We start from the raw sequence: 12276 nt of genomic DNA on the forward strand, positions 1-12276 counted from the left end.
CCCTGGCGTTAATTCGGCGATCGACCGAGATTCGAACCCAGGATCCTAGGATCCTAAGCCGGCACCCTAGCCGCTAGCCCAACACCAGGGATATAGCAATGCAAGCGATAAAAGCAATGAAGAGTAGAAAAGCGGGAGGGCGGACGGGAGTTGTGGGAGATATGTTGAAGGTAGCGGGAAATTGGGGTGTGAAGAGAATGACAGAGATCTGCAATCTGGTGGTGAAAGAAGGCCGCATTCCAGTGGATTGGGAACTGAGTACCCCCGTCCCTCTATACAAGGGGAAAGGTGATCCTCTGGACTGTGGCTCGTATCGAGCGATAAAGTTATTGGAGCATGGAATGAAGGTATTGGAAAGGGTGTTGGAGAGGAGGATAAGGAAGAAAGTGAAGATTGACGAAATGCAGTTTGGATTTATGCCAGGAAGAGGAACGACAGACGTGCTTTTTAATGTGAGGCATTTGCAGGAGAAGTACATGGAGAAGAGGAAGAAGTTGTTTCTTGGGTTTGTTGATCTAGAGAAAGCATTCGATAGGGTTCGACGTGAAGTAGTGACATGGGCATTGAGGAAGTTAGGAGTGGAGGAATGGTTGATCAGAGTAGTGATGGCAATGTACAAAAGAGCGCGCACAGCTTTAAGGACGAAGGACGGGAACAGTGGTGAGTTTGAGGTGAAGGTGGGAGTGCATCAGGGGTCGGTACTAAGTCCACCACTATTTGTAGCTGTGATGGAGGTGCTGGCTCGGAACGTAAAGGAGGGTTTACCGTGGGAGTTGTTGTATGCAGATGATCTGGTGTTGATTGCAGAAAGTATGGATGGACTGAAGGAGAAGATGAACAAGTGGAAGGAATGTATGGCGACAAAAGGTCTGAAGGTGAATATCCGAAAAACGATGGTGATGGCAAGTGGTGAGGCATGTGGTGAGGTGGAAAGAACTGGGAAGTGGCCGTGTGCTGTGCGCAGGAAGGGTGTCGGAGTGAATTCCATTCAATGTACAATGTGCGCTGAGTGGGTTCATCAAAAATGTAGTGGTTTGAGAGGGTCATTAACCAGTGTGGCAGCTACATTCAGGTGTAAGGTGTGCACAGAGGGAGCTGCAGATGGAGGAAATGTTGAGTTGGATCTTGGAGACGGCGTGAAGCTGGAATGTGTGAAAGCATTTTGTTACTTAGGAGACATGCTGAATGGAGAAGGTGGATCAGACTCGGCAACGGTTGCTCGAGTGAGATGTGCATGGAAGAATTTTCGGGAACTGGGTGGCGTGCTGACGAGGAGGGGAGTGTCGTTGAAGCTGAAGGGAAAGGTGTGTGCTGCATGTGTGAGAAGTGTTATGATTTATGGGAGCGAGACATGGGTAATGAACGTAGAGCAGCAACGAAGGCTGGAAAGGGTGGAAATGCGAATGGTTCGGTGGGTGTGTGGAGTATTGTTGACAGAGAGGAAGACAAATGATGAATTGTGAAAGATGATGGGAATAGAGCCTTTGATGGATGCTGTGAAGAGAAACAGTTTGAGATGGTTTGGTCATGTGTTGAGGAAGGATGAAAGTGACTGGTTGAGAAGAGTGATGGAAATGAATGTGGAAGGAAGTAGAGGATGGGGAAGACTTGGATAAAGATGGTCAAAGAAGAAATGCGGGCTAGGGGGTTCACAAGGGGAGATGCAGAAAATAGGGCAAAATGGAGAGGATTGTCTTGAGGACCGCAAGGCTAACCGAACCATTCGCCTTTCCAGCCTTCGTTGCTGCTCTACGTTCATTACCCATCTCTCGCTCCCATTAATCATAACACTTCTTACACATGCAGCATACACCTTTCCCTTCAGCTTCAACGACACTCCCCTCCTCGTCAGCACGCCACCCAGTTCCCGAAACTTCTTCCATGCACATCTCACTCTTGCAACCGTTGCCGTGTCTGAGCCACTTTCTCCATTCAGCATGTCTCCTTGGTAACAAAATGTTTTCACACCTTCCAGCTTGAATGGTGCATATATCTGTTATATGACCGTTTTATTGTTGAAGATTGTCATGGGGACCGCAAGGCTAACCCCCGCTCTTGCAGGGAAAATGGCCTTAAAATGCCTGTTGTTGTAAATTACATGTGGCGATGTGTCTGTGAAGGCAGTATGTATAGATTTATTAAATGTATAAACGCATTGTTCATCACGTACCCTCCTTGGAACCTGTTAAGGTTACCATGTGGCCACAATGGAAGCTTATCCCATCAACCTTAACCTCCTCATTGGGACCACATTCCCTCAAAAGTTGGGAGCGAATAAGGGAAAGGTTTATGCAGGTATTGCATTATAGGGGAAATATAAGGGAAGAAAATCAAATCGTGAGCGTACTTTCCTACGTACCCAGAAAACACTCCAAACAGTTTAATGAGTATTTTGTAAGTTTTAACGTTTTATTTAACACTTCTATACTGCTTGCTTATTCATTAACAATTTTCTCCACAAATTAACTTGATATGATGGATGCAAATTATGTTGGCCTAAGCTGAGCACAACCTAAGCTGCATATCTGACTGAAAATCGCGATATTAGAAACAGCCTTCCAGGATCACCAGGTCTTGAGTGTGAGACCAGAAAAAATATGGACTATTTGGCTTCAGTTCTCGATTTGTGCTTGCATCTCTGACTTTTCATTCTGTCAAAGTTTGTGTTGAGTGCTCAATATTACCTCACACAGGAATTAAGTTCTATGACTGATAAGGCTATTCGGAATTTTTTCCCGTCAGCTAAGCGGGACATTCATAAAAGCTGTTTTATGTCGCTTCATCTTTTTGAAAACACAGATTTTCATTATTTCTCACCCTGTTCCATAGATAAGCCTTCAGGATGTGACATATAAACAGAAGACCTCAGGTCTTCAAAAACATATGAACCGTAGATTTGTGATGAACTCAATCCAAAGGGGATGCGAGACTATTGCAATGTCTGTGTGTGTCTGTCTATGTAATTTTGCTTTAAAAATGGCCTTTTCTGCTACTGCTTGTCCGATTGATGCAAAATTTTAAACATAGGAGGGACTCCCCATGGAGAATATTTCATTGCTAACTCTGACATCATAGCTCACATGGTATGGCATCCACATTGGATTAAAGGAAACATTCTTTTTTTTTGGTAACATACTTTTCTCTGAAACAGTTCAACGAAAATACATATAAACTTGGCATTTCTCACCAACTGCCCATAGGGTACATAGGGTGATAACGATGACATCATCAGTGAAGTGGTATTCCAGTCTTAATTGGTTGAATCGAAATCCCTTTCCAAAAAATCTGAAACTTCATATATCTGTTATATGACCTGATGTGAGTGAAGAATTAAATTTATGACATTCATAACCCATGCCAATAAACTGTGACATAATAGGGTGCTTGAATGATACGGTATATGGGCCATAATAGCAGCGGGTGACAATAGTAGCGTGTTCAATTAACGATGGCATTTTTGTTCAGAATGAATGAGCGCTTTCAGTCAGTACTTGGTGGAAGTACCTTTTGCAGCAAGACTGCTGAGTCTTTTTGGGTAGATCTCTACCATCTTTGCATGATGAGATGGTGAAATCTTTGCCCATTCTTCACGTGAAAATTGCACAAGTTCTGCCAAGTTTGATGGGGATCGTCAATGGACTACAATCTTCAAGTCTTGCCATAAATGTTTAATTGGGTTCAAGTCAGGACTTTGACTGGGCCACTCAAGAACATTTATTTTATTTTTATTCAGCCACTCCAATGTGGCTTTAGCTTTGTGCTTTGGATCATTGTCCTGCTGAAATGTGAATCTCCTACCCAGTTTCAGATTAATGGCTGACTGTAATAAAATATGAAGAAGAGGATTCGAATGGAATGGCCTTGACAAGGGAATATAATGGGTTGTACGAGAAAGGAGGGGGTTTTGGTTTGGTATCTGTCTTTTGTGAGTGGACGCTCGAGAAAGGTGTGATGGGGAATTAATTATTCGCTTGCTTATGAACAATGAAATGCTAGTAGAATCTTTGCTGTAGTTCTGATATTATTATTTGTTCTGTGCATATAGGGTATGTGGAGATAGATTTCAATAAATCCTCATATTTGGAAACCGAGGTCTCAACTTGATTTCATAACACTGACTCAAGCAGATTTTCATCAAGGATTCTCCTGTACTTTGCACAGTTTCCTTCTATCCTGCCAAGCTCGCCAATTCCTGCTGATGAAAAGCAGCCCCATAACATGATGCTGCCACCATCGTGCTTGACAGTAGGGTTGGTGTTGACTTGGTGATGTGACATGCTAAGGTTGCGCCAGACGTAACGCTTTGGATTTAGTCCAAAAAGTTCAATTCATGAGTCTGATCTTGTCTCGTCTGATCGTGAAACTTTTCTCCATATGCCTGCAGTATCATTATTCATTGGGATGCTTTTTCACAAACTCCATATGAGTTTTTTTAGATGCATCTGTTTCAGTAATTGCTTCTTTATTGCCATCTGTCCATAGAAGCCAACTTTGTGAATGGAACGGGATATTGTTGATTGAACACTGACCCCCATCTCAGACATAGGGCCTTGGAGATCTTTCAATGTCATTGTTGGATTTACAGTGCCATCCCGAACCAGTTTCCTGCTTGCCCGGCTGCTGAGTTTGGATGGGCACCCTGATCTGTCGAGTCAGGGTGGTATGATTCGTCTTCCACTTCCTATTGATGGATTTCATCATACTCCAAGGGATAATGTGACTTTGAAATCTTCTTATAACCCTCTCTTGAATGGTGCTTCTCCACCACTTTATGTGTGACTTCTTTGGAAAGCTCCTTGTTCTTCATGTTTGCCTTGTTTGTTGACCAAGTGAGTTGCACCTTAAAACTCCTTAGATAAGCGGGCAAGCTTAATTTTTAAGTTAAACCACTGATTACCTGCAGGTGAAACCTATTACTTATTTTGTAACCTTTCTAACAAATAATTTGCTCCTGAAGTGATTTAGGGTTAATTAGGCAAAGGATTTGAATGCATATGCAACTGAGAATACTCTGATTTTCTCTGTTAATATAACCTATTCACATTTTATCTGAATTTTTTCACTTTATCTCTTTGGAGTAGTTTGTGAAGACACTATATATGAAGTTTGATTTGAAAGCATCATGAAATAAGCTTAAGTGGCATAAACATGTGAAACTTTGGAGGGGATGAATACTTTTGCTTGCCACTGTATAAGGAGGATTGGAGGGCTAAGAAAGCAGAGGAAGCAATATCAGAATATAGGAGAAAACAGAGACCTCTAACCTGCCTATAATTAGACCAATAAATGTTGTGCTCCACCCCTGTCGTGGGAGATTCCAATAATGACGAGCTTTAAATTACACAGAATCCAGGAGATAAGAATGTGATGCTGGGGTGCCAGCTCATAACTGAGAGCAGTACTCCATTTAGCTATGGACAAAGACCTTGTAGACTAAGTTTTGATTTTCCATGGGAAGACTTGGATTGACCGAGGATGCCCACTCTTTTGCTGGCTTTGGAGGCCAGCTTTGCAATGTGGTTGTCTCAGGAAAGGTCATGGCTGATTATGAGTCCGAAAAGTTCAAGAGACTGAACCTCATCCAGTGGATGAGCAAGAAAATAGATAGGTGGGTTAATTTGATGATCATTCCAGAGAGGTTACTTTCTCTACCTTCTCAGGTGATAGAACGCAGAGCCCAAGAGACAGTGCGTACATTGGGGTAATATGGGTACAGGGTGGGATGGATTGGGTGTATGAAATTTGGAGGCAATGACGGGATTTAGACATTCTGCCTTATCTGTCTGCAGTGACTCCTTTTGAAGTGAGGGACTGGATGGATGGGGAGCATATACAGAGATGGACTTGACAAGGTGTCACCACGACTTTGAGGAGGATGACTGTTTGGATTGTTTGGCCTTGAATTTTGTACAATGATGTTTTCTGGCATTCTCCAGGGTGTTTTGTCTCTTTTTTTTCCTGTTTGTTTGTTCCCTTGCTGGTTGTGCCCAGTTGTTGCCTCTTTCTGGAGCAACAGTGCTATTGTCCTTTGTCTCGGCCTACCACAAGCATATTGAGCGCAATAATCGTGCGCTTTGTTTCAATGAGCTCGCTCTGAACTGGGAATTTTTTAAAGATGCCATGACTGTTCTGGAGATCGGCCCCCGAGTGAATGCGTATCCAAACACTTAGGTTTCTGAGTCAGTTATTTTATTCGTATTTGTGCTTAGATGGCCCTTTCCCATGGTTTAAGGGAAATGGGATGTCGGCATTGTGTGGGCTATAGGTAGGTCTTCTTCCTCCTTTTGCCCTTCCTATTCCCCACTCAGTAGTTATTATTCATCCTCCGCGGCTCCTGTTCTTCCCTCACATAACGTGCTACTTATGACCCATATATCATGGTTACCATTGCACGCTAACACATGGTATCAATTCGGTTTCTCTTTCCAAGCACATTTTAGACACTATTGAATCCAATTCACCATAATAACGGCCCCTGCTTCAACTACCTGTTATGCACCACATGCACGCACTTTACTAACCAGCGCACATCACCCAAACCACAGTACCGAAGGGAAATGGAGCAAGAACCGTCTGCCTGTTCAAACTCGCTCAGCGGGAAAAGTGGTTAAGGAAGAAGCCAGCATGGCGCAAGGGACGCCTCCAGCGTGAATTGATTGACTACAAAGGGAGGCGGTGCCTCGGGAACACATCAATGGAGGCCCACTGTTGAAGGTCAAAGAGCCAAATCCGACCTTTGATTTCAGAAACTCCACCTCCCGTGAACTTTGATCTCTGAGTCTTCGTGCTGAGCAAGCAGCTTAAAACGGCGGAACTGAGAGCTATTTCACCCTGTTTAATCTCGTCAGGGACTTCTGCTGCACCTTAGACTGGAGACATCCTGCCTGCCATGGGGAACAAAAGGAGAGCACTGCTGAGAGTTTGTGTTGGAGACTGGACAGTGTGCTGGAGCCAGTCTGTGCTGAGCCAGGGTATGACCAGGGTCCGGAGGGCGAGCAGGCAGCAATCCCTGGTGCAGGGAGATAGCTCCAGGCTGAGATCCAAGACTTTCTCTTGCTATCCCTTCTGATCAATTCTCTTAATTCGTCTACCCAAGACTCACAAAGAGCTGCTAATCGGTGCCAAGGAGCTATCAATGGCCAGCCCTTGTCCTTTTCAGGGTGGCTTACTGATTCACACCTCACATTTTCCTCCAAGTATACATCTGCACTTCTACATTCCCCCTCTACGACTGACATTACTCCCCTTCTTCCTTGCCTCGTAATTCCAAGGGCTGTCAACATGCCCTGATCAGAACCTCTACCATCCTCTCTGCTTTCTCTCTAACTTACACGTATGGTCTGTTGGCACCATGTCCCATGTATATATAGTTGTAAAGTAAGATTGCAGAAGGGGATAAGCGCTAAGGGTACGAATTTTGACTGTATAAATGTGCCTTTGCTTTTCTTGCATTTGATTATTGTGATTGTATAAATGTGTTTATTTTGCTGATTGCTACTTTTAAGCATTTGCTTGTTACCCTTGCCAGAAGAGAGGGTATTTCATTTGAGTCCATTTGTTTGTCTGTTTGTTTGTTTGTTTGCACAGAATACATATTATTTTCTCTGCAACCGTTGGTCTGATTGACAGGAAATTTTCACCACAGATGCGCCTCCTCTTGTAGAATTTTTTTTTGATAATTATGACATCAAAGGTCATGTGGCATGGGTGCCATCTTGGAAAAACCGAAAAAAATTGCACCTCTATATCTCCAAAAGCGCTGCATAGGAAAAATTAAGACATGGTTCATTGTAAAGAACTCTCCATGGGGAATAACTTATGTTAAAGATGATGTCATAGGTTCCTGCAGTATGATGTCATTCGACCAGTGCAAAACTTCATCCGATTAAGATGAAATTTATTGAGCGTCATCTATGGATAAATCGGTGAAGAAAAAACAAATGGTGGCGTCATCGGTCACGTGGTTTGGCCGCCATATTTGTTTGAACACAAAAGCCTTAAAAACACTAAAACACGTCCCGGTGAGGGTCTGAAATCTCTGATTGCTCTTTATTGTTTGATAAATGTTTTGTTTCCGGCATGCCCATTTCATCTCAATTCCAATTGACTCAATTAAGTGCAATCGTCTAGATAGCCGAGAAGTTCTGCCTCACCGATTGGCTCCGTAATTTTGCCGGTGCATACTTGACGAACATACCTTATTAAGTAGACAAGTACGCATCGAGGGTACATGCCGCAATTGGCATCACCAACCCACTGGAAAATGTAATGCATATTGTAGAAAGAGTGAGGATTCTGCCAGGTTTGGCGGTATCAATCTGCATTCGTGATTGACTAGAAACCCACCGGACCACTGAGTTATCCTTTGTGGTGGCCTCAGAGCAGGAGTTCAGGAGGAGTCTGAGAAGTTCCCTCCTGGAAAACCCCAAAACCGGCACTGTAACAATATTGTCCCCTTTCCGATTGGAACATGTTTGTGCATGCAACCTGTATCATTCTTAGTCATAGTACCCGGTCAACAGAAGTTGGATATTTGTCCACTGAGATACATTGAGTTGTGTATTGGCAGCTTTGGAAAAGTGGCATAGGCGTTGTGTGTGTACAGATACCATGACCAATTGGCAGCCTGTACATCCAATAAGATCTGGCATACACTTTAAATGGAGACTCTTGTTAAGCATCTCACTTTCCCATGTATCTGAAAAGTGCTCTCGTGGGCATTCTTGGTCGATACGAACTTGTCTCGGAAGGGCTTCTTCAGTTAATTCTGGTTTTCTTGTTTTTCAACCTCCCACGGATTCCACTTTGATGACTTCCATCATAAATGAGCGAATTGCTTATGTTTGTGATTTTATGACGAGGGTTGTACGGCTTGGAGCACACATTTTGATCGCAGGTGTACCTGTCCCTTTGCAGAACGTGCAGTGGCCCTGCATCAGGTGCGCGCCATCGAGCAGAGACACACTCTTGATGTGGTCGCACGAAGGGAACCGGGCGTGCAGGCTGCAGTGGCCGACGGAGCAAGCAGCGGTGCGGGCGGAGGTGTTGGTGCGGCTGGGATGGCCAACCCAGAGGAAGACGCAATTGTGCTCTACAACCGCGTACCTAAGACGGGAAGTACGTCGTTTACAAACATCGCATACGATCTGTGCGCTAGAAACAAGTACCATGTGCTGCACATCAACACAAGCAAGAACAATCCAGTGATGTCTTTGCAAGACCAGGTGAGTTTTACTCTGAATTGGAATGGAGATGTAGTCATAGTCATAATAATAATTACGATAGTAGTCGTTGGAATAAAACCTCCATGATGTGGTTCCTTTATTGATGTTGCCAACTTCCATATGGACAGTTTTTATTTTTCTTATATTAGTGAGAAAAATCCTCTTGGTCACATGGTCACTTGCATTTGGTGGACTGTGATAAATGACCATCATTTCATGTCCATAGATCATCCGTGATTTCCATCATCTGAACCAGAATACAGTGCACTATCTCTTATCGTTTTTATTTGTACCTGGATTTAATAACTAACCACATTAGCATCCTCCTGTGTAATGTTCTTTACATCACATCTCAGGAATATAACATGTAAAACCTGTTTCATAGGCGCATCTATGGTGAAAGGAACCTATGACAACATATGTTAAAGATGATGTCATAGGTTCCTCCATTATGACGTTGTGGCGGACACAAAAGCCCACTGGCGTGGTGACATCATTCCACGCACCAAGTGGGCGGTGGCCACGCCCGAGGGGTAGGCGTGGCCTCATGATATACACCGGGCGACCAGCCCGGAGCATTTCAGTGTTACAGTGTAGTCTTACAATAAAGACGTTTATATGTTACCGCTTGTCCGCTTCCTCCTTGCTCACAAGCAGCGCGCGTAACGCCGCACTTTACTGGTGACCCTCGACGTTGGATCTGCCGTAGCGATCCTTCCGAACACGACGCCATTGCAATGGCCAACGACAAGGCAATGGCGATTAAACTTCCCGAATTTTGGGAGGCCCAGGCCGAAGTCTGGTTCGTTCAAGCCGAAGCCCAATTTCAGCTTCGGCGCCTCACCAACGACGACCTGCGCTACTGCCATGTCGTCGCCTCCCTCGGGCCCGGCACGGCCGCTCGAGTTGTGTCCGTCCTTCGCCACCCACCGGACGGCCACAAGTACGAGGCACTCAAGCGGCTACTCCTAGCCACGTTCGGCCTCACGGACGACGCACGGGCCGACCGCCTCCTGGATCTCCCCGAGCTCGGTGAGACGCGCCCGTCGGTCCGAATGGACCATATGCTGTCACTGTTGGGCGACGAAGCCCCCGGTTCGCTATTCCGGGCGCTTTTCCGGCGCCAACTTCCAGCGCAGGTTCGCCTCGCGTTGGCCGGGACCGAGCTAACGGAACCCCGAGCATTGGCCGCCAAGGCGGACAGGTACTTCGCCGCTTCGGACACGCGGGCGAGCGTCGGCGTGGCCGTCACGGCCCTCGACGCTGATGTTCAGCAGCATGTTCCACAGCATCAGCTTCTACAGCGCGCTGATGTTCAGCAGCATGTTCCACAGCATCAGCTTCTACAGCGCGCTGATGTTCAGCAGCATGCTGATACGCACCTCGTGAACGCCGCCACGCCCCGCCCACCGCCGCGGCGAAAACCGCCACCGCGGGGAAACCCGCCAACTCCACCGGCCTGGCGGAGCCAGCCGCGCTCCTCCAGCTCCAGCTCCACCTGGTGCTGGTTCCACGCCAAGTTCGGCCACGAAGCTCGGCGGTGTCATCCGCCGTGCTCCTTCAACGGGTCGGGAAACGCCCGGGCCGGCGCTCAATAGTGGCGATGAGCGCCGGCCGTTCGAGCAGCCTGCTGTTCATAACGGACACCTTCTCCGGGCGCCGTTACCTGTGCGACACGGGAGCGCAGGTGAGTGTCATTCCCGCCGGCACGTCAGACAAGCACGCTGCGGGTGGGGGCCCCGCGCTGCTTGCCGCGAATGGGACGCCCATCCGTACGTACGGAAAACGCTGCCTCTCTCTGCGATTTGGAGGGCAGGTTTTCCGATGGACGTTCGTCACCGCCGACGTGCCCATGGCACTGCTTGGCGCGGACTTCCTGTGCGCTAATGGGCTCCTGGTCGACGTCAAGCGCAGACGGCTTGTCCAGGCCGAGACGTTCAGCTCGCTCGCTTGTGCGTTGCCCAGCTCAACGAGCGGCTTGCCAAGCGGCTTGCCGAACGATTCGGTTCCGGCCACATTGGTCTGTACGCTTCCGGCAGCGGACGCATTCACCCGCCTCCTCGCCGGCTTCCCGGCCCTCACGCGGCCCACCTTCTCGGCGGGGGCCGTCAAGCACGGGGTGGCCCATCACATCCCCACCGTCGGGCCACCGGTCTACGCCCGGGCACGCCGCCTCGATCCGACAAAGCTGGCGGTGGCAAAAGCGGAGTTCGCTACCCTGGAGCGACTCGGCATCGTTCGGCGCTCAGAGAGCGCTTGGGCGTCGCCGCTGCACATCGTGCCGAAGCCCGGCGGGGGATGGCGACCGTGCGGGGACTATCGCCATCTCAATGACGCCACGACTCCCGACCGCTACCCCGTCCCCCACATTCAGGACTTTTCCGCCCGTTTGGCGGGCAGGTCCTCTTCTCGAAGGTGGACCTCATACGCGGCTACCATCAGGTCCCCGTCAGGCCGGAGGACGTCCCGAAGACGGCGGTCATCACGCCATTCGGACTCTTCGAGTTCCTGCGCATGCCCTTCGGTCTGAAGAATGCGGCTCAGGCGTTCCAGCGACTGATGGACAGCGTCCTGCGCGACTTGGATTTTGTCTACGTCTACCTGGACGATATCCTCGTCGCCAGCGCGTCCCGCGAAGAGCACCTACACCACCTCCGCACGCTCTTCGAACGCCTGGGCCAGCATGGCCTGATTGTGAACCCCGCAAAGTGCCGGTTCGGCGCCGCCACAATCGATTTTCTGGGGCACCGTGTCACCAGGCACGGAGCCGTCCCCCTGCCGGCCAAGGTGGAGGCGGTGAAGGGGTTTCCGCGCCCCCGCACGATCAGAGGGCTGCAGGAGTTCCTGGCCATGGTGAACTTTTACCATCGGTTCCTGCCCCGTATCGCCCAGCTCCTGCGCCCTCTGCACGAAGCTCTCCGAGGTAAGCCGGGCAAAGGCGACGTTACCTGGACCGAGCAGATGGACACGGCGTTCACGGGCGCGAAGCTCGCCTTGGCTAACGCCACCATGCTCGCGCACCCGGCGCCCGATGCACCGATCGCCCTCACCA

The 12276-nt window shown here is 48.0% G+C and overlaps 1 protein-coding gene across 2 annotated transcripts in view; it reads left to right on the forward strand.

Moving 5' to 3' along the window:
- Window positions 1-12276, forward strand: part of HS2ST1 (heparan sulfate 2-O-sulfotransferase 1) — a 136648-nt gene that overhangs the window by 102890 nt on the left and 21482 nt on the right. For both annotated transcript variants that reach the window (XM_068124968.2, XM_068124967.2), the window contains exon 2: window positions 8917-9224. In XM_068124968.2, coding sequence (XP_067981069.2) covers window positions 8917-9224 — 308 coding nt within the window. The remainder of the gene's footprint in view (window positions 1-8916; window positions 9225-12276) is intronic.

Source organism: Myxine glutinosa, chromosome 8 (assembly GCF_964187855.1).
Source record: "Myxine glutinosa chromosome 8, kmMyxGlut1.1, whole genome shotgun sequence".
NCBI classification, from domain to species: domain Eukaryota; kingdom Metazoa; phylum Chordata; class Myxini; order Myxiniformes; family Myxinidae; genus Myxine; species Myxine glutinosa.